This window comes from Notothenia rossii (assembly GCF_949606895.1).
Source record: "Notothenia rossii genome assembly, chromosome: 3".
Classification (NCBI taxonomy): domain Eukaryota; kingdom Metazoa; phylum Chordata; class Actinopteri; order Perciformes; family Nototheniidae; genus Notothenia; species Notothenia rossii.
In genome coordinates this window covers 67104589-67127101 of record NC_136901.1, presented here as the reverse complement: position 1 = coordinate 67127101, position 22513 = coordinate 67104589, and the positions used below count along the sequence as shown (strand labels likewise).

Sequence of the window (22513 nt, the reverse complement as noted above, 5' to 3'; positions counted from 1 at the left end):
GGTCCCCCCATGTGGTTCTGGGATTTTTGCTAACCGTTCTTGTGATCATTTTGACCCCACGGGGTGAGATCTTGCGTGGAGCCCCAGATCGGGGGAGATTATCAGTGGTCTTGTATGTCTTCTATTTTCTAATAATTGCTCCCACAGGTTGATTTCTTCACACCAAGCTGCTTACCTATTGCAGATTCAGTCTTCCCAGCCTGGTGCAGGTCTACAATTTTGTTTCTGGTGTCCTTTGACAGCTCTTTGGTCTTGGCCATAGTGGAGTTTGGAGTGTGACTGTTTGAGGTTGTGGACAGGTGTCTTTTATACTGATAACGAGTTCAAACAGGTGCCATTAATACAGTTAACAAGTGGAGGACAGAGGAGGCTCTTAAAGAAGAAGTTACAGATCTGTGAGAGCCAGAAATCTTTCTTGTTTGTAGGTGACCAAATACTTATTTTCCACCATAATTTGCAAATAAATTCTTTAAAAATGATTTTTTTTCTCATTTTGTCTCTCATAGTTGAGGTATACCTAGGATGAAAATTACAGGCCTCTCTCATCTTTTTAAGTGGGAGAACTTGCACAATTGGTGGCTGACTAAATATTTTTTCCCCCCACTGTATGTGGAAATGCATTATCAAACAATAATACGCTCTTTGATAACATGGTTCTGATCTTTTGATGTCTGTAAAAATGCTACATGCCTTTTTTTTCCAAAATGTCAAACTATCAGATCCTAACAATCCCAAAGTGCTTCGTTTTTTGGAGTAAAAGGGTCCTTCATAGTTGCGCATTGTGCTGACATTTTGATTGTCTTGAGAGAGAGCTACATGAACATGTGACTAACTGGATATGATTAACCTCAAAAATAACTTTAACCTCATTATTGATACCCTCATTTCTCCCGCCTGTTTGCACTGTATGGAGTCTCTCGCAGCACATTCCTCTGCTAATAAGGACATTCTAGCTTTCACTCCTTTCCTCCACAAACACGGCTTGAAGAGCACTTAAGGTTTGGACGTCCTTCAAACATTGTCAATATGAAAATAGTGGATATGAAAATAATGATTCCATCTCAAGTCAAAGGGCAGGATTTTGGAAAGAAAATGTGCTTCGTTGACTCAGTTATATGTATTTTTATTCGCTAATCGCTTCAAAAGTCTAGGATTGATCAACACAGGACTGAAACAAATGTATCATAAACATTTATGATACATCAATCCCAACTTAAACAAAAAAAGAAAACTGTACAAATGTTTGAAAGTGACATGATCAAAGGGCTCCCCGAACATAACAAATGTAGAGATCATGGTAACACGTTTCTTTCCGGTTTGTTTATCGAAAACTGTCTGACATCTTAATAGCCCTCCACATGTGATGCTCTTCAGTCCATGGGCTGCTCCTGCCTTTCCTTGAACTCGTCAACTCTTGCCTGGAACAAAATAAAAGAGAAGGCAGTCAGAATTGGAGTTGACATGGCACGGAGAGCGACTTTATTTCATTAAAGGCTACTATCCAGGGGCCAGCCAAACAGCCCCAGGGTTTCTTCCTGTATCCCACATGGAAATATTATTGTACCACGTGTGGACAATTAGGGTTTTCTTTTCTTTGTTCCTCCTCTGTAGGGGGGGGGGGGGGGGGCTCAGAGTCACTGGTTCTCTGCTCAGTACACAAGCCTTTTGAACCACTAAGGTGCTGCTGCATTAGGATTTTTGAGGCAAGTTTACAGAAAATGTGAGATTCTGAATCTATCCCACATGCATCTACTTAAAATAATCAAGCCATATCATATTGATGTTGTTTACACTTATATAATTTTAAAACATGGAACATATCTAACCACTGTATTGCTCAGTGGTTAGAGCTGGCAGCACTTATACTGGGGCTCAGTCCCTGCTGCGGCGGACGTGGGTTTGTAAAGCAGCTTGCGGTCCCATTAGTCCTGTCATCCCTTCCATCTCCCCCTTTCAACACTGTTACTTGACAAAAGGGGATCGACCTCAGTATTTAGTAACAGTAGCGACACTATGCCTGGATGTTAGAGGCCACAGTGCGGAAGGTTTTATGAATAAACCTTGACTTTTGAAACCCTTGTAATTACTAGCTGCTTAGAGCAATCTCATGTTGCAGCTCCTCTGGCAGCCTAATACAGGTGTGAATGTGAGACAAGCTTCTGAAATTAACAACCTGTCAAAGTAAATGCATGTGTGTGCATGTAAGTGTGCATGTAAGTGTGTGTGTGTGTGTGTGTGTGTGTGTGTGTGTGTGTGTGTGTGTGTCTGTGTGTGTGTGTGTGTGTGTGTGTGTTTGGGGGGAGGGGGGTGACTGACAAGATCTACATCAAAGACTCAAAGAGAATTTAGAGCATCTACAAAACTTAACAAATACATATTATGGAGACACAATTCATGGGAACCTTTATTTGTTTTGGCAGTGGTTTAGATATTCACTCTTTAAGGATTTAAAGAAGACACATTATGGTATTAGGTCATTTCCGGTTCACATTAGAATTGTGTGCCTCAACTGTGACATGTTTATGTTTTAATGTTCAAAAAGCTCTTTATCTTTCTCATACTGCCTGTGCTGCAGCACCTCTTTTCACCCTCTGTCTGAAACCAGAGCCCATTCTGCTCTGAATGGTTAGCTGGCCGGCTCTGTTGTGATTGGTCAACCACTTAGAGATGTCCCGTCCCTTAGCCTATCACGTATAATATGTTGGAACGCTAGCCAATAGAAGTGCAAGTGTTACAGAGAGATGTCACTAAGTTTAGGCGCTTCAGGCAGAGGGGGGGGGGGGGGGGGGGGGGGGGGGGGGGGGGGGGCATGGATGTGTGAGACTGAAACATCCTCTGGGGGGAACACAGGGATTTTATGCAAACATGACCTATATAACACACACTACAGGACGTGGAAAACGAAAACGAATAAAAAGGGCACCCAACCACTGCTGGTGGGTTTCTCTCAGTGAGAGGCTGGTGATGGATGATCAGGCTTACCTGAAATGTGTTGAGAACATGTTGAGAAACTTCAGTGAGATCCCTCAGGCCCCTCCGCAGCGGCTCTGTGGCTGGGACCCCCCCTGAAAACACACAGAAGAGTCCTCTGAAGAAAACCACCACCATTATAAATAACAAAAAAATCAACCACAGCACGCACTCCACCGGTCACCCCTCTCTAGGACCTACAGATTTACTCTGCATCTTAATCAGCTGTGTGAGACCACATGCAGTACTTTACAGTCACGGATCATATATACAGCCATGCTAGAGAAATCAGGAAATGACGTAGGAGCAGGATGCTGTTCGGGGTCCAGTTTCACCAAATGTCCTACAAGCAATCTGCAGTTTACAGCATGTAAACTGATACTGTTCTCTCTTGTTCACTAATCAAAACAGATGACATGTTTAATCAACGTCACGTCCATCCACAATTTCCAAGAAGCATTGACATCTGTGAGTCAGAGTTCCCGTTAGCCGGTAATTTCCGGACTTTGATCGGTAAAATATGCTGAAGACCGGCAAATCTAAATCTCTCCAGTCAAAATGTCCGGTCAAAATAATTTCCCTTTAGCGCAATACCGCATCAGTTGCGCCACTTATGTGACAGACAAGAGTAGTCAATTCTAATGTCTAACACTTAATGAGGAGAAAGAGATGTCCTGTATGGGTTGATTGTGTGTTGATCTGTTGCTAATGCCTCTGGGTTCCGGTGGGCATGTAAACAAATGCATAATGCTGCATTATACTTTGTGGCCTCACCCGGTTGCATAGCGACACTTCTTGTTTAGGTGTCTTTTAATAAGCAGGTAGTCATATCATTAGCTAGAACTAGCTTGATCTGATCGATATGGACATAAACGCGAGTGAAGTCTAATCTGACAGGAGAGAGAGATCAGCTGCTGCTGACGAGTCGACACGCAGCTCTGCATGATCACATGCAGCGGTGAGCGGACAAAACACACACTTCAGGTTAGAATATCACACGTAGCTATTTTAATTACCTCTCAAACTACCTAAACTAGTTATAGATATGTTTAGTTTTACTGTCCAGTCACTCATTACTGATCCACGAGCTGCATGATACTGACGGGCTGTCAGGAGAGAGAGAGAGCGCTCCGTTTATTATTCCCTTGTTATAGTAAATTACTGTACACTTTTGAATAATGTAGTTAATCTTAATAATTCGTTTTTTTTATATATATATATATATATATATATATATATATATATATATATATATATATATTCGAATATTGAATCATATCAATTTGTTTTAAAGCTCAATAAATAACAAAGAAGACCTTTGACCGGCACTTTTCTAATTTTGTCCAGAAGATTTAAACTTTAACGGATATTTTGACCGGCAAATAAATATTCTAACGGGAACTCTGCTGGGAGCAAGCACTGCTTTGCAAATCACATTGAAGGAAGAAAGACATCAGTGTTATCGAGTAAATACCCAAAGTCAAAAAAATGATATTTTTAAAGTATTGAAAAATAATTATTTCCAGTAGAAATGCCCTCAAGAAGGTCTGATTTCTGTGTTTTAATTTATCAAAGTGCTGCAATCGATCAATATGTCTATTTTGGAAATAAGTGACATTTAAATAAAAAATAAAAACACAGCAGCTGAGGTCACAAAAGTGCAAAGAAACACTGCTGTTGCTTTGATGTCGATTAAGCTTAGCACGAGATTTGTACACATCAGTCTTCGCTTGAGTAACTTGTCAAGGGCCGCTAATTTCTAATTTAAAAAAGTTTCAACTGCTTTTTGCAGTCATGGCCATCTTCTCCAAAATGACATGACAAACCCATTTCATTGTGGTTATGGTGAGGGGGGGGCAATACAGAAGAAAGAGCGAATAAATATAGAACGCACAGTGGACCAGTGAAAGGTTATCGAGTCTTGATGTACTGAAGCCTCCCGACGTCCTGAATCTAAGTTCAACAACTACATCTTAGAATAGAATTGTTGCTTAAAGCAGATTACAGTTTTTAGTGCAACAAGGCAAGTGGTTAGAGTTTTCTGTTGACAATAACAAGAGTCTGTGCATCTGTGTTAAGTCAGCCGCTGAGCTTTCCTGTTAGTCTGAGCAGACAAAGTGGAAGCACGAGACTCCAATCAGCATGTTTACTCTGCAACAGCCTGAAAACTGACCTGCGCATGTACGCTTACATAAACGTAACAGATGGTAAGGAGAGGAAAAAGAAGATGAAGTAGCGGGGGTTTAGTAATGTCTCTTACCTCGTGTCTGAATGCGAAAGTTGATCTTGCTCTCAGATGGATGGGTGATGGTGTAGCCACAAAAATCCACGTCCACACTGATGGAAAAAAGGAAATTGGAAACATGATCTGAGGTTATTATCAAATGTTTTCTTAGATTGGGTGGAAGGGTGTTGACGCTATTACAATCTTTCCACTATCAAGTCATCCCAGCTGACGTTGACTAACTAAGAACAAAACATTGGGACCACAGTGGAAGCACATACGCTTAAATGGATAGTTTGGACTTTTCAAAGTGTGGTTGTATGAGGTCATTTTCCAGATGAAGGTCGGCACACCCCCAGTTTGGAGAAACAGACCCGAAGGAAGCTAAATAATATACTACTGTGCGGAGGTAATGGCAAAACATGCAAATAAAATATCATTAATATAGCACCATTTTGGTATTCCGACAATTCAAGGCACTTTTACATTATATATCAATATGTAAAAACTGATGCCACAGTCTTGTTGCCTTAATGGGGGATTATTGCAAGGCCATTTTTTGATAGCATTTTCCCACAACAAGTCAATTCAAATTACGTTATAGAAAACCTTAAAAACATTAGGGCATAGCAAAAAGATTTGGTTTGATAAACCAAAGGCAAACAATAACACAACAAAACTGACAGCAGTCGTAGTTCTGTGCATTCAAATGACTGTTTTCATCAATGGAGTGAGGTGGCTTACATTTCTTAAATATAGCCTACAGTGAAGTTTATAGTTGGCTAAAATAGGTTTTTCTGCTGCACAGTATTTTGCTTTTCTTCTGTGCTGGCACTTCAAACTAGGAAATTGTAGACAAACATCTATTGCAGGTAGTAATACACTGACTATTGATAAGTACATACAGTCATACAACCTCACTTCAAACTACGTCTTAAAAAGTCCCTTTGAAATATCGTAATGATCAACTGTCAAAATGACCTGTAAGTCGCAAAATACTCAAATGAGTCGGCAACAATCTTTGTTCTTTTGAAGCCCCATGGGATTTCAGGGGCTAGATGTCATAAAGGTCGAACCAGTGACCACAACATGCAGAGTCTGAAGAACAACACTTACGTCTTCATGATCATATATCTGAGAGAGTTTCCCAGGGTATGATCTTCATTATGTAGCACAAATGTCACACAGCCCTCATCACCTCCATCAGCCTGGACCTAAAACACAACATATCCTTATCACATCACACTCAAAACTGAACCATGGACCCCTTCCAGATGTTGTAGATGGAGCTACTATGCCTTGCCAATACATAGAGTACTTATTATTTCACATATGCACATGGATAAGCATCAGTTACACATGTTGACCACAGTATTCTAACAAACTGAGGCAACGCACACGTCCGTTTCAACCACAGACTGTATTTATAAAGGCTTCAATACTGCACCCTAGTGGAGAAACTCTCAGTCGGATATGGAGTGTTAGCAAATGTAAAGTAAGTACAGTTATTCACGTTTCAGGTAACCTTAGCTTAGCTTTACTAATGCCACTGATGATATCCGTCCACAACCAATGTTGCATTAGATGGAACAGATTTAAAGGAGTTAGACTTTTAAGGTGTAATAACTGTTTATTTGCTGCTAGCTCCTGTAGCTACCCACGTGAGGCGTTTACGGGCGAAATGCTATCCATAGATTTTTTAGTTCAATGTTTTTTTACAGTCAGAGGTTAACAACAACAAATACGTGTAGCTGTATACAATGCCACAAATCATAAGGCATTATTTCTTCTTACCATCTCCAGCACAGGTTTCTTTTCGCCTTCAGCAGCCATGCTTCATATTCCGGTTCTGTGCGTCAATAAAGAGGGTATTACCTCATTAATGTCTGACAGGCAAGAGGTGGGAAAGGGGATTTGTAAATCTAAAGGTGTTTGTTTTTTCATTTGTCTATATTTTTTAAAGTTTAGGAGTAGCAAACACAGACAAGATTATAGCATTGCATCTTATTTTTCAGAAATATAACTTTAATGAATAGATAAAGATGCACAGTGTTGTGCTCACTAGGTCTCGCTTTTTAATCGTTTGGATCTTGGCAAAGCTTGAAATAATTGACTAAAACCAAGTATTTTCGGTGGTTCCCCACAAGTACGAGATTCTGCTAAAGTTAAAGAAAAAGACCAGTCCTGAAAAAGAAACAAGGACGATTCAAATACCCAAATTAAACAACTGCGGCAGTGATTAAGTAGCCTGCAAGACCGAGAAATGGGCTAAAATAATACAAACCGTCGCCATTAGGTGACGTAGGTATGAAAACATGTGACGACAACACGGCGTATGCGGAAGTTTTAAAATGTAGTTTCCTTAACGAAACAAAACAATTGAGTATACTGCATAAGGAATGTGGTAAGAACTACATTTCCTACCTCAGTTAAATCGTTTTCCGGTATAGATTTATTTGCAAAACAGAAGTCACTCGAAAGGGATTAGCTAGCTTGCTAGCAGGTGAAACCTCTTTAGATGTTGGGCTTTGCACTACATTAGCTACTTTGAACAGCACTGACACATCGAGGTAATAGATTCCCTACTTTATCTTTGTTTACAGCGTCAGTTCCGTTGCTCGAAACGAGTATTAGTATGGCGTCAAATAGCTAATATAACGTTAGCTGCCCAACGCTGTTATACACATTGGTCAACAACATTACTAGCTAGCTAGCCTGTTGTTGTCCAGCAGGCGTTAATCTGGCTTTCGTTTTCTTTTCTCGTGACAACTGTATCATGTGTCAAGCTAGATAATTCAGTAGTTACAATCTTTTTCACACATACTTGAATTGCTTTGTTTGTGCATTCTCTGTTTGCCCTGTAATGTTTCACCAGAGCCCTCCTCTGTTGAGCAATCAATTTATTTCACCATCCTGCCAGTGACATCTCACTCTTTTTCTTCTTGTTTTATTTTTGTTAGCGAGCGAAATAGCTGAAACGCCAGCTGTTGCCATGGCAATCCTGTTTGCTGTGGTGGCTCGTGGAACCACCATCCTGGCAAAGAATGCATGGTGTGGTGGCAACTTCCTGGAAGTGACTGAACAGATATTAGCCAAAATCCCATCAGAGAATAACAAACTGACCTACAGCCACGGAAGGTAGGAGTAACCCACACATGCACCTTCCATTACACTAGCAACATATGTATATGCTGTGGCTACATGGGTCTGCCAGTTCAGAACGGTTCATAACTTATTAGTATGTACAAATGCTGATGTCTTGATCAGTATATATGTACATAGAAAGTGCACTATGAGTTAAAAACACTGGCCAACCATTACAGAGTACTGCTTGAAATACCTTTATCTGATTGACAAGTAATTCTACAATTGTAAATGTAGACTTGGCACACAGAAACAGGCTAAACCTGTTGCAATCCGGGAAGGAAAGAAATGGTGATATGTGTGCAGACGTGTTAGTGTCATTCTTCTGTACTATCATGCAGTTTGATAAGATTGTCATACTGTCTTCTACGGAATGACATGACATTAATGTTGCATTGATAAGTTCACTAATCATTGAGTGGATTGACAGAAAAAAAGATGACACGCTTTTTTGATAATTAAGTAATCATTCAATCAAGCATGCAAAAATGGTAGAACATGTTGTTTTCAGGCTCTTGAACATGCATATTTCCTGCTTTGCCCTGTTCTACACCCTATTCAACTCAACATCTTCTGGTTTTGGGTTAGCCAAGTTCGCTTCAAAACCACCATTCGGAAGGCATTCGGGTATTTCAATTTAATTTTGATCAATTGAAGATGGATAAAAGAAGATTGAAGAAGAAAGATATGATCCGACATTTATTCTCCAGCGTGATGTTACTTTTGTCACTTAGGGTCATTTTCATGCACATTCAAATCCTTGTGACACTTTTTGCTTTTATTGCTTTAGTGTAGATTTAAAAACCCCTAGGGTCTGGGCCGACCTCACATGGAGGGGTAGAGTGTTCCAGAGCTAGGGCCAGACAACTACAGGATGATGATAGAGTGGAGAATAATCAAGAGAAAAGATAAGAATAGAACTGTATTGATTACACAAATCCCCAAAATGTCAGCAGCATAACAGTAAATGACACATGTTCAGAAACATTGAAAAATAAGATAGCTAAATACATCTATATTTGATTATAACATGAGAAGCCAGTTATTATCCTTTGGCTTTGATTGCCTACATGATTACATAATTTGGCTAAAGTATAAATCATGTGGTTATTTGTATCCTAAGTGTAGAATGTCTTATATAAGCACATGTGACAAGCTCTACTGGAAGCTCACAGCCTACAGAGAGTGACACAGACTAGTACCTGAAACAATACAGTGAAATCACATGCCACAAAGTCACAACACAATTTGAGCATTATAAAAGTCTTAAACTAATTTAGAGTTACAGACAGTCCATTCACTAGAGTTGATCTGGGGTGAATGTTTCTAATTCTTTTTTACTGTGCCCATATTATACTGAATTAAACTTTTAAATAATATCTGTAATTCTGTCTTTTTTTCCTTTTTAGCTATCTCTTTCATTACATCTGCCATGACAGAATCATATACCTGTGTATCACTGATGATGTAAGTATATAATTTATCTCTGAAATCTGTGTATTTATTTCTTTAGGGTTGAATTTGGGGTTGAGTGATAGCGGTCCCTTGAAATGCACTTGATGTTATTAGCTGAATACAAAAGAATAGTTAAATAAGGTAGTCACTTAATCAGTAAACAAATCTCCAACCTGTGTTTTAGAAGAATTGTATTGAGCCTTTTAAAAAATTAAAATAATTGATTGTCATGCACAACAATGCAACCTACATTACAAGACTCAAAATAAGATAAATAGGTACAAAATAGCACAATAAGAGACATCATTGTGCAAGTAAAATGCAGCAATAAGTATAATACACAAAGAATATCTCTTTGCAATTATTTGGCTAATATTAATAATTAATTCAAATGATTGAAGAATATTAAAAAAATAAGCATGAAAACATTTTCATTAATGCTGCAGCCCGAAAGAACATGTAAAATAAGACACAGGAAGCATAGCAGTGAAGTTACAATTTAGAAAGGCATTTTTGACAGGAGTGTTATTTAAAAAAAAAAAACTTTAACTTTTTTTTTGCTGAAGGACTTTGAGAGGTCGCGTGCGTTCAGCTTCCTCAGCGAAGTTAAGAAGCGTTTCCAAACGACGTACGGGTCGCGAGCGCAAACAGCGCTGCCGTATGCCATGAATAGCGAGTTCTCCTCCACACTGGCAGCTCAGATGGTAAGTATTAAAAGAACCTGAACATTTGGAGAGGCTGATTTTCACTTCTGTAGTCTATAAATAAAATAACACATGTACAGATCTAGGAATCACCATTTCCCTAAATATCTCTTACCTTCCTTTCTGCAGAAACACCACTCCGACCCACAAGGAACAAATCGTGTCACTGAGACTCAGATGCAGGTGGACGACCTGAAGGGCATCATGGTCCGCAACATAGGTGAGCTCCTCATGGGTTTCTCCTTATGACGCAAACAGCCCATTTTTGACATTAAGCTACAAGAAAATAATTGAACGAGATGTCCATTTATTTGGTTCAGGAAAACCTTATTATGTGTGAGGGGCTTGTCCTTACTTTTTCCTTTTCTTCATGGTTTCCTTCAACCAAAAAACAGTCCAAAATGTTTTACAGATTTATTTTTTCAAACTAAATTAACAAATAATGACTCAAAATACAAAGACAGCAGGAATACATTAGTTAAAGTTAAAGCTACATTAAAGTAAAACAATTAAAATACAATAAAATGGTTTCATATACATATAAACAAATACCTTGTGAAAATAGAAACATATTTAGACCTATACAATTAGGTATGTGAGTATTTAACTTGAAAACTAAATTCTCCCATCCCATAATCCCATCCCCAATCCGCCAGTGGAACTTGGTGCACTAAACCGGACACTAATACATCACTTGTGCAATCTTTATTTATTTTTAAAAGAATGCAGTTTGTTGTGGTTGTACCATTGACCTCCTCATTGTGCCAGTACAGCATTTGTATAGAGTGGCGAAGTCCCTCCCCTTCCGGGGGACCTCCATGGGACCTTATTTCGGAAAAAGTATGTATTGAAGTCAATGGAGAGAGAAAGATTATCTTTTGATCCTGTTTGAATTGTGCAACGAATTACACATATGATGTTTGTCAATTTAAAAGATAATTTTGTAAGTAAAAAAAATTACAATGTGTCGTAAAACTGTGAAGTAACACATTTTTTTGTGTGAAGCGCTCAATAAACTACATCTCTGGTCTTGCATACGTCACCAACACCAAGATGGCCGCCACGTTAGCACATTCCACCTCTTCTTTCAGAATGAGGCGAAAAGTATTAAAAGAGGTGAAAATCTCTTGGTCTGGCCATGTTTAGAGCTGTACATACACAAAAGGGGAGTTAGTCGGTTCCGTAAGAGCCAGCATGCGGGACCGGCTTTACAAGGTTTCAGTAAGTAACACGAGTGTAATGGGTAACGTTAATGACCTCACTTACGTGACTCTGGGATTTGTAGTCTTTCTAGTTGCGTATTTTTCATAGTCTTATATTTCAACAGTTCTACGACAAACTGTGACTTTTTTGACATGGAAAGGATTTTTTAAGATTGACAAACATCATATGTGTAATTCGTGGCACAATTCAAACGGGATCGAAAGATAATCTTTCTCTCCCCATTGACTTCAATACATAATTTTTCAGAAATAAGGTCCCATGGGGCGGAAGTAGATGGATGTGACTTTGCCACTCTATTTGTTGCTATAAGCAAATGTTCAGGGGCCTCATTTATAAAGGGATATACGCTCAAAAAATGGCGTACGCCAGTTTCTACGCAATGTTTGCGATTTATAAAATACTAACTTGATGGGAAAACCTGCGCTCCTCCACGCAAACTCTAACCCATGCGTACGCACTAAGCACAAAAGCGGGAGAGACGAGAAACTGCGACACCGTTAGCAGAAGGAAGAATGGAGAGAAATATGTGGAAATAATACCATCAATAAAATGTTAACTCTCATTTAGCATATATGAAGAATTCATTTTCAAACATTGATTAAAGGCAATCTTAAAATGATTTAACAAACGCCTGTTTCAGTGCACACAAAAACATAACTGGGAGAAATAAATAAATACGGATATGTTATTTAAAACCACCTCGAATATGTTGTGTTAATGTTATGAAATGTTTTCTCATAAATGATGCGGTAAGCAGGAGGACAGAATTACGTCTAAACTGACGCCGTTTTGCTTTTCTATAGGTTGTAGATACGAGCATGGTTTTATATATGTTTAATACATGTTTAATCGTGTTTTATGCCGTTTGCCAATACTTGATAAGTCGCGTGTAAAACACAGGAGGTATGGAAACTAAGAGCACCATATGTGGTAAATTGTACAGCTAATATAACACAACACATTAGTTGTATTTCCTTTAACTTGTGGATATAGAGTTGCTGCGGAGGGGGGGGGGGGGTGGTTAGATGCACAGGCTGCAGTGGAGACGCTGCGCACAGCTGATCGACAGCTGGGACGCAAACCACCAAATACAAAAACATAATGCAGATCCAGTCGTCATGACTCCACTCCGGAGGGATCCCCCGATCATTTCTTACAGTTTCTCATCAAGGGGGGGTCTCCTGTCCCCGGTACAAACACACTGCCTGAGGAAGGCTATGTGTATTTTTTTTGTCATTAACCTTTTTCGGACCACTTATTTATTTATTTTGGTGACGATCCGACCTCCATGCTGCTACTCTGGTTCAAACTGCATCCACCAAACAATATGATTTATCTCGACCTCCCCAAAATAACCAAAATCTGACACGGTGTGAGATGTCTTTTTAGTTTTAGCTGTTCTGTCGTCATTTCCTGCGATCTGCATGCAGTCAGTCAAAATGAATGAATGAAAGGGCGTTTCTTTGAATATTTATAGGCAAATATGGGCGTTACGTGAAGCCCGCAAAAGCTGCACCGCATTGCGAGTCGATTGTGATTTATAAAGGGAAACCGGCGTAGGACGTGCCGTACGCACTTCCCTTGCCGGTACGCAATGTTTTGTGAATGTCGGAACATTTCTGTACCTATTTTTTTGCTTTGTACTACGTAAGCAACCTTCCCACGTGAAAACTACGCACGGCGTTATAAATGAGGCCCCTGGCCACAGAATTACGCAATATTTCAAAAAAAAGTCTCAAATGTCAGAATTCACGGATCATTTGACATGATTCTCAACACATTGGGCCCCTTGTGTCTCTCAAGTTAACTGTGGCTCTCTTTCTTTCTTTTTGAAGACCTGGTTGCTCAGAGAGGAGAGAAGCTGGAGCTGCTGATTGACAAGACAGAAAATCTGGTGGATTCAGTGAGTTTAAATGTTTATCCTACTTGTCTTAATGTGCGTGATACTTTATTTTGACAGTAGTCTAAACAAACTGTAACTGATGTTACTCTCTTTCCATACTTTGTTTAGTCGGTCACATTTAAGACCACAAGTCGTAACCTGGCCCGAGCCATGTGTATGAAGAACCTGAAGCTGACTATTGTCATTGTGCTAGTGTGCCTGGTGAGTATGGGCAAAAAAAACACTATTTTATATATATATATATATATATATATATATATATATATATATATATATAGATTATTGATATTATTTTCCTATTTCCCTGAGTTGGAGCTTTTAACCAACTGCAGTCCTGATCACCACTGCCACATTCATTTATTCGCATGTTTGTGTGTGTAGCAAACCAGGAAAATAGTGTGAAATATACTTTTATTATTAAAAGGTAACATTTAAAACCAGGGCTCTATATATTTAAAGTCCTGTTATAGTACAATGCATGGTTTTATGTGTAATGGCTTTCGGATCGAAATAGTGGTTTTAATGGGTTTTAGAGGAGACAATTTGTCCTTTTATTGAGTTTTTTTATTTTAGTTACACACTGTTGAGCTGAGGTTGACATTCGCTAAATGTATTCCTCTGGTGTACATTTATCTCGACCTCCCCAAAATAACCAAAATCTGACACGGTGTGGTGTTCCAACTGTATGGCTCACTGCATGATTAATCAAACAGGAAGTAAACTTAGTTTCTGTGCTGTTTTCGTTTTAGGTGGTCCTTTACATCATCATTTCTGCTTCATGTGGAGGCCTCAGCTGGCCCTCCTGTGTGAAAAAATGAGAGAAAATAAAAAAAGGAAGAGAGGGAGAAGCGCCTGATCACCTCTGCCTACCAGTGGACACAAAAGGAAAAAAAACCTGCCTTCCTCTACTCTTTTAGCTTCAACTTCCCCAGAAGACACATGCTGCTCCTCCTCCAGGCCTCCTTCCCTCCCCCTTTCTTTGATAGCGTGCACATTGACTTGCCTTCTGGACGAGGAGTCCCACCTCATACCCACACTAATGACAGAAGCCATGTGGCCTAACACTGATGTGGAACAATAATCCTGTCTTGGTACATTCATCCTGTCTCATGCACTTAATGGCCTGATGTATCAGTTTGTGATACTGTCCTGCATCAATCTATGTATTTAATCCATTCAGACTGATACCGTACTGAGCCACTAAGATAGCAGATTGCTTTGTTTTTGTCCTGCTTTTCCTTTGTCCTGCTTTTCCTTTGACATCTACTGAAAAATACCTGACGCGCAACTACAGGTAGCATGTTGCAGATCCATCAAGAGGAAATCCCCCAAAACATTGTCTGGTCCTCTGTTGTATAACGGAAAACTTATTTGTAACAAAACCAATGCAGTAAGTAATATGTCTCAAGTGGCAAATGTCTAATGAACAATGTTGATAGTGACCCTTTTTGCTTAGTAACACAGATTATTTTGTATTGCCAAGCACAGTAGTAGATTCTAAAAATGGCTGTTGTAAAATACCAGATATGATCACATGAATAAATATTGTACATTTGATTGATATTACTGACTCAGAAGATATAATGGTTCTTTTATAGCAACTCTTTATTTTTAGGAACTCTCTCCCACCTTCACCTTTTTCCTCTGCTAGGGTTTCTTTCAGTGTGCCCACATGTTCTTTCTGTTAGCAAAATGCACTTTGTACATTGTACATACATTTGCTTCCTGTATCATAATGGTAAATAATCATTTAATTATTGTAAATCCAAATTTGAAATAATAAAATCCGATGGTATCAAGTGGTTGATCTCTTCAGAATAAAAACCAACAGAACATTTCATTCATTCATTCGACATAGCTGAACTGAAAAAGCAATTATTATTTCAGCATGTGATTTCAACTTTTAGCGACCTAGTTGTAAAGGATGACACAAACTCACACAGTGTGTGGAAGTACAGGCAAATAACACCAGATGTGGAAGAAGTAAGATGTATTACTTAAGTAAAAATAGCAATACTAAATTGTTAAAGTACTCTGTTTCATGTAAAAGTCCTGCTTTCAAAATGTCACTTAAGTAAAACTACAAAAGTATCAGCATCAAATTAAACTTAATTTTACAAAAGTAAAAGTAGCCTACTTGTTATGCCTAGGCCCATTTCAAAATCATGTATAAAATTACTTTATTATTGTCAGTGGTGGAAAAAGTATTCAGATTATGTACCTAAGTAAAGGTAGCATTAATGTCCAAATACTCCATTACAAGTAAAAGTCCTACATCATTAAGATAAATAGAGAAGTATTATCGAAGAAAATGTGCTTATAAGTATAAAAAGTAGTACTAATTCTGCAGAAAAACTGCCTCCATATGTGACATAATATATATGAAATCACAAATAATGCATGTGTCAATGTAATGAATGAGTATTATTTACGTTAACGAGGTAAATAGGCTAAAAGAAAAACATTGTACAGTAGGCCTACTTGAGTAAAAGTAGCCTACTTTGTTACTTCCCAACACTTAAAAACACTTGTTCTTGACTTCTGCGGAATAATATGAACTATTATATACTCTGACAGCAGTTTTGAATGACAATATAACGGTTTTTTCAGTTTCATTTTTTTCTGGTTTCTCGGATAAAGAAAAGGCGTCCACCTGAAAGTAATTAAGACATCGTCACAGGCGCGCTCCCGTCGTCGCCGGCTCGCTCCCGTGACAGGTAACGTTTCAAGCCATCAGTCAGGCGCAGTGTGGATATTTGTATTAATTTAACGGACCACTGTATGTCTAAATTGTTGGGGAAGTGTTAAGGTAGTTCTTTATGTGTTTTTCCCCCATATGTGTGAGCGACTTTAGTTAACTACTTGTAAGTACCAAAAGTTCAACCTCCTGTCAACTGAAATGAACCCACGCACTGTGGTCGACTGTTTGTTTGATAGCTAGCATGCTAACATTAAGCTAGCTAATTCAAGGGTTTTTTGTCAACCGTTACAACGCTCCATTTTAGTTTTTCAACTTTTGAATTTCATGTAGTCATTGTTAGTCCTCCTTTTTTAAACTTTATTTATCTATTTACTACGACTACCTCTACTCCCGTGGCCTTTATATTAATAATAGTTTATCCCCTAATCTTTTAAAGTGTCTCTCAGGCGTATTGGATACCGTATTTGAATCCATTTATGGACTTCAAAGAGTATTTTCCTTGCTATTTGTATAGTATGTTTACTCCTAGTCTAATTATAGACCTAACTGGCCGGAGGAGGGTTTGCTTGGAGTATAATCTGTCAATCATGTGCAGGGGGGTCAGTTGTTTTGATCACAACATGTTGCACCATTGACCGCATGTGTTACAGAAGCTAAGAAAGTTGAGGTGATTCAAACCAAAACAAGAATCATCTATCTATGTAATTGTGGCTTTAAATACAGCCTTGCACGTTGATTAGAATTTGATATCTTGGATTTTCAATCTGTTTATTGTGTTAAGTTTTGCAGGGTAAAACATTATTATTCAGCAGTGGCACCTTTCAGCTGAGAGATAAGAACACAATTTGAATAGTCCATTGACAGTAAAACAACTGCAAACTAATTTAGAAAATTGTGTTTTTTTTGTTCATATCAGATCCTACCTTTCTCTCGTTTTTTTTTATCCCAAATAACTGATCATGTTTTGTGTTTTGGACTGACAAATTCAGACATTTAAGACATCGTATTGGACTTGGAGAAGAAAAGTCAAATGATATGCACAAAAATATTTGTTTAGCCAACCAAAATGCTAATATGGTTTGCTATACTTTCACGAGCTGAAAATTCTAAATATTTTTAAACATAGACATGACCCTAACTGGACGTAATGGACATTATTCCTTTTTGACATTGATAAATCCCCAAAAATTAAGCCAGATAATTAATGCATATATATATATATATATATATATATATATATATATATATATATATATATATATATATAGTTTTAAGTACGAGGTCCAGTTAGAGAAAATGTCCCCATGCAAAGGTCTGGAACATCAAAATGTCTAAGTTGCTTTATGAATTAGTGTGATATATATTGAAGTAGCATGTAGCTTTATCAACGTCTGCATGTAATCAACAACTGACTACCAATCAAAGAAAGACAGTACAATTAAAAAAAACAACAACTATGTATTGTCAATTAAAGAGCAACTTCCAGGTTAAAGACACCTGTGAATAAATGTGTAGGAAAATGATGAATACACTAGATTTTCAAAAAAATATACAGAAATATACACTACAGTGACATCTGGTGTCGTTTTTGTAAGAAATGTTCACTTCCGCATAAAAAAGCCTCGGCACGTGACCTCCCTTGTGTGACGTAACACGGGGGACACAAGGGGGAGAGCGGCCGGTGTAACGTATTAATAAACATGGATCCCAATGCTAGTTTCGACACAGGAGACACAGAATAAGTTGAACATGAATATTCAAATGCATATGACGGACCACAACCTTATAATTATGAGCCTGCTAGGCGTCCAAGAGACCAGGAGCAGCCAAGGATTAGAAGAAATAACGGCCATCGAGAGAAATTGAGCTGTGGTGTGAGGAGAACCAGTTGAGAACTGGGCAGCTATCTTGGTGAGTGACCGGCGTTAGCTACAGAATGTTAGCTAACGTCACATCACAACATTGTAAAGTTAGCTATCATATATCAGGCTATAACTAAAGTAGCATTGATAATATAGTAACGTTACTGGCAGGACTGTTGATACTGATCCATAACAGAAACTAATGCGCATGTATCAGCCGTATCTCGCGTTACCTAATGCAACTCCACACTACGGTGCAGTGTAACGGAGGAGAGACGCGAGATACGGCTGATACTTGACGATCTGGCGGAGAAAGGTTGTGGAGCCTCTGTTGATATGTCGTTGTAAATGGCTTGATGGAAAGCAGGTGTGTAGTCGGGGAGGGTGCACAGCTGATTGCAGCAGGTGAGTGGAGGTTGAGCCGGGAGCCAGGAGTGACAGCCACCACGCACACACAAACAACACAGACAGGGGGAAACACAAAGGAGACGGCTGGAGCAGTACAGCCACCACAGCGTTACCTAATGAAACTCCACACTTTGTCTTACGGTGCCGTGTACCGGAGGGGAAAGAGAGAGAGAGAGCAGCGAAGGGGGGGGGAGAGAGAAGTAATACGGTTTCCCGATAAAGCTGTGGAGAGTATGTGCTGCAGGGAGGTGGATGCACAACGCACCCAGGAACGAACGCTTGCTCCGGTCCTTTTTACTGTGGACTCGATGTCCTGACAGGCTGGTATTTGTGCAACCTGCACAAACACAATACTGCACCATGATTACAAATGGTGAAATCAATGTAAAACTACCGAAAAATACCAGCTCCTTAAAACACAAGCGCTCTACTCAACGCAACTACTAACTATACCCGCGGTCAGAGAGCGGAGATGTGTCCCCTGTGTGATGTAATATGACGCGTTTGACGTATGACCTTAAAAAAAAGCAGTTTTTAAGAGCAGAGCTCAAAATTGCTCCTTTCCCTCTGAATTCCTGCCCTTATGTCTCGTAAAACATGTCAAATCCTGCATTCACTTTTTTAATTGTAATTTTCAAGCAAGTTTAAGCATAAATGTAGAAAAAATAAAAACCTGCAAGATGCTCTTTAACATTGAACTATACAGATATACAGTAAATACTGTGCATATGTGTAATGTTCCTCTCGGGCTGCTATTAAAAATAAAATAGCTTTTGTAAATATGTGCATCTTAAAAGTGCTTAATTTTAGATAAATAAAATAAAGTGTAGCAGCAGCTTGAGTTTCCCTTTTTCGTTATTAACCGTTACACATCATGACTTAACAGTTTCAGACGATTACACATCATAACAATTGAACAGTTTTAAAGTTTCTCTTTCTTTCTCTCTTATATTGCAGTCCCTCACTCACTTTGTTTTATTCAGTGCGAGAATTGAGCTTGAGCTTGTCCTGCCAGGAGTTTAAATCTGGGCTGAAATTGTGTCAGGGCCATTCTCATACACACATGCTGGTGCTTATTGGTTAACCTCGGTTAGCCTGCCCTGGAACGATATTTAGTCTTAATGTTGATCCTGGTGGACTGATCATATTGGGCTCTGAGACTGCTTATTTTTTGTGACCTCAGTTCTGACTTGAGGGAATGTTTGGTCAAGCATAGGGATGTCCCGATCACCTTTTTTTGCTTCCGATCATTTGATTTTGACAATTTGCCGATACCGATTTTTTCCGATCTTTATGCAACGCATTAAGAGAAAAAAAAGAAAAAAGCATTCAAGTTGTCCCTTAAGGTTATTTTTTTATTTAAATTGGATATTCTATCCAACATGGATATAGCTTCTGTTTTTCACAGCAGCATTGGATCAGTTCAGTTGTGCAGCATTGGATCAAAACAAAATAAAGCTTATCAGTACTCGTTAGCTTACTGCTACAATTAGACACTGCGCCCTGCCCACTCTGTTGCCAGATTTGAGAGAAATAAGCAACCAGGTCTATGAAAACAAGCCCCAAAGAAGCAACACATACATGATGTTGTGTAATTTGAAACCAAAACTAAGGCCTCAGGATGACTTTAAGACTTGAACATGGTCATTTTTGTTTTGTAACATTGAATACAAAATAAAAAAAAAAGTATTTAAAAAAAAAAAAAAAAAAAATCTCGATCCCCGGTTTTATTCTTCCGATCTTTTGAAAATCATGTGATCGGCTCCGATCACATGATTGGATCGGGACATCTCCAGTCAAGCACTTTGTGTTTTGTCTCATAGTGGCGTTTTGGCACTTTTAATGAGCGCCACGGTCTCTGAACAAATGAGACACACTGGCTCTGTGCTCCCAGTGGGCAGGATGAACATGAATGAGTCCACTCGGGGTTAAAAGCTCTGTTCTCACTGTCCACTTTCGTCTTCTTGGAGAGCGCCATGTTTAATTATCTGTCTCTCCCTGTCTGCCGCTAACACGCCTGTTCACTCTCCTCTCCGCTTCTCTCCCTGTATCGCTAATTATTCTCTTCACTCACTTCCCTCTCCGCTTCTCTCTGCCACGCTCTCATCTCTTCTTCTGTGTTTCTCTCCCTGTATCGCTCACTCGTGTCTTTCTCCCCCTGTCAGCGGTGGTTAAAATAGAATCGCCTCGTCAAAATTGAAATCCCCTATTAATGTATTGATTATGGATCCGGTCCGCCTCTTGCCGACCCCTGGTATAGTGTATACCCAACAATAGCTTGAGTGTTCAATCTTGACCTTCAGCGTGTCAAAAAAACATACTGTCGACGGTCCAATCTAATGTTTGTTCTTATTGTTTATTTTTCATTTTCCAACCCCTGCAAATGTCATGTGTATTCATCACTGTTTAGGCTAACTAAGAGAAAAGTGAACCAAGATCCGTTAGGACAGCTGCTGACAGATGTGACTTGCCTCTGTTTTTCACTAGATGTCATAGACCCACAGCTTTGTCTTGAAAGCCTTTTTCTACTTGTTTCTGGAGCAGACCGGCTGATATTCTGACTTTTGAAAGACAGTGCCATGCTGTTCTTCTATGGCAGCTCATTGGTTTGGTTTTGTTCCCCAGTGGCTTACAGAGGACAGCGTTGTCCCTGTGGTATGCTGCTGGAATCTCCCTGACCCGCTGCCCTGCTCTAGTGTTGTGCAGCTCTGTCTCTGCTACTCATAACTGCTCCCTGTATGATACTGATATGTCCTGTCAGCCAAGCCAAGGCAAGGAAAGACCAATTGAGCTCGCTGCACAATGCCTGAGGGATTCAGAAATAGGGAAGCATTGTTCTGTTGATCTGACTTAGTGGTTTTGCATTGGATTTATCTCAAAGAGGAACTTAGTTGGGTGCCCAATATCAAATAGAGGTGTTACGATACAATCATATGGATTCCTGTTTGATATGGATCCATGTATCGACTAAAAAGGCCTTCCCTGAAGTGTGGAATAGGAGTTTGTGAATGTTAATGGCCTGCAAAGGCTAAAATCCCAAAATTCGGCCAGAGGGAGTTTGTCTCCCATAACCCTGCCTGAAATGCCTCGTCTCGACTCCTTTGTTTACTTGCGTAACACTATAGCTTCTCCAACACATTGTACTTAATAGGTTAATATCAATCCTTAATATACACATTTATTTTGAAATTCCTATAGCACATCTAGGTTATTTACCGGTAAATGTCAGGAAGCGTAGTAATACATTATTTATTTTTGTGACTTGATATAAATATAATCGAAGTGTATCAATGGGTATATCATATTGTTTCATCTGTCGCAGGGTGCTAAAATGTATACGAATAACTAAAGTACGATAGTGAAAGACTATATCTTTATCTTTATCAGCAAAGACTGCCTTTTTGGCCAAAAGATCGATAAATAATTGTATCGAGAAACTTGTGATTTGCACACCATAAGGCAATTTTGATAATTCATTTGACACAGTTACTTAATTACCCATTTGTGTTTTTTTGACAAGGCAGAGTGATCTTCTAGGATCCATTAGAGCCCACAGTAGTTGCGAGTTTACTGTCAGTGTCAGGTGTCAGAGGGTCACCATACTGGTTTGAAATATATGTTGCATGGATGCGTTCCTAGTTTACAATACACTATTTAGTTGGCAACATACCCATCTTAAAGTGGAAAATGGACATTAGTTCTGCATGTAAACCAAAGATGTCAATGTCAAAAAGCTTAGAATACAGAACTAGACTCTCCTAATAACAGATTTTACAGGACTTATTTTCAGGGGACATAATAAGCCCGCTCTATACCATGATTTACATCTCGTCTCTGGTTAAGATTAGACTGCAGTTCCCAGGGTCAGAGGCCTTGTATAGATTAGGCAGAAATAGCATAGGTCTTAGGGGGCCTTAG

At 39.1% G+C, this 22513-nt stretch overlaps 3 protein-coding genes across 4 annotated transcripts in view; 2 read left to right on the top strand and 1 right to left on the bottom strand.

The window, feature by feature from the left end:
* Positions 1-1107: 1107 nt before the first annotated feature.
* Positions 1108-7154, bottom strand: polr1d (RNA polymerase I and III subunit D). The gene is made up of 5 exons (XM_079667865.1): positions 6989-7154; positions 6311-6408; positions 5231-5307; positions 2983-3065; positions 1108-1418 (listed from the first exon to the last, which is right to left on the bottom strand). The coding sequence occupies exons 1-5, from the start codon at positions 7025-7027 to the stop codon at positions 1371-1373; spliced, it is 345 nt and encodes a 114-aa protein (XP_079523991.1). The 5' UTR covers positions 7028-7154; the 3' UTR covers positions 1108-1370.
* A 479-nt stretch (positions 7155-7633) lies between these two features.
* On the top strand, positions 7634-15187 carry sybl1 (synaptobrevin-like 1). 2 transcript variants are annotated; one of them, XM_079668554.1, is made up of 8 exons: positions 7634-7697; positions 8155-8332; positions 9748-9805; positions 10360-10497; positions 10627-10717; positions 13557-13624; positions 13733-13825; positions 14374-15187. In XM_079668554.1, exons 2-8 carry the CDS (start codon positions 8187-8189, stop codon positions 14440-14442), a joined length of 663 nt encoding a protein of 220 aa, XP_079524680.1. In that variant the 5' UTR covers positions 7634-7697; positions 8155-8186; the 3' UTR covers positions 14443-15187. The 2 variants fall into 2 exon arrangements, with proteins under 2 accessions (XP_079524680.1, XP_079524679.1); XM_079668553.1 differs by having other exon boundaries at positions 7646-7764.
* Positions 15188-16214: 1027 nt separating this feature from the next.
* The window catches only part of mtus1a (microtubule associated tumor suppressor 1a), a 41571-nt gene continuing 35272 nt past the window's right edge, over positions 16215-22513 (top strand). Inside the window, exon 1 of the mRNA XM_079670301.1 lies at positions 16215-16341. The gene's annotated coding sequence lies outside the window, so the exon portion shown is untranslated. The remainder of the gene's footprint in view (positions 16342-22513) is intronic.

Bases quoted from the DNA above. Each gene is read 5' to 3' on its own strand.
- polr1d (XM_079667865.1), bottom strand. From the start codon at position 7,027: ATGGCTGCTGAAGGCGAAAAGAAACCTGTGCTGGAGATG. The intron at 6,409-6,988 runs GTAAGAAGAAAT...GTTGTGTTTTAG, and splicing joins AGAAACCTGTGCTGGAGATG to GTCCAGGCTGATGGAGGTGA. The intron at 5,308-6,310 runs GTAAGTGTTGTT...TTTTTCCATCAG, and splicing joins AGATATATGATCATGAAGAC to TGTGGACGTGGATTTTTGTG.
- sybl1 (XM_079668554.1), top strand. From the start codon at position 8,187: ATGGCAATCCTGTTTGCTGTGGTGGCTCGTGGAACCACCATCCTGGCA. The intron at 10,718-13,556 runs GTGAGCTCCTCA...TTCTTTTTGAAG, and splicing joins CATCATGGTCCGCAACATAG to ACCTGGTTGCTCAGAGAGGA. The intron at 13,826-14,373 runs GTGAGTATGGGC...TTTTCGTTTTAG, and splicing joins TCATTGTGCTAGTGTGCCTG to GTGGTCCTTTACATCATCAT.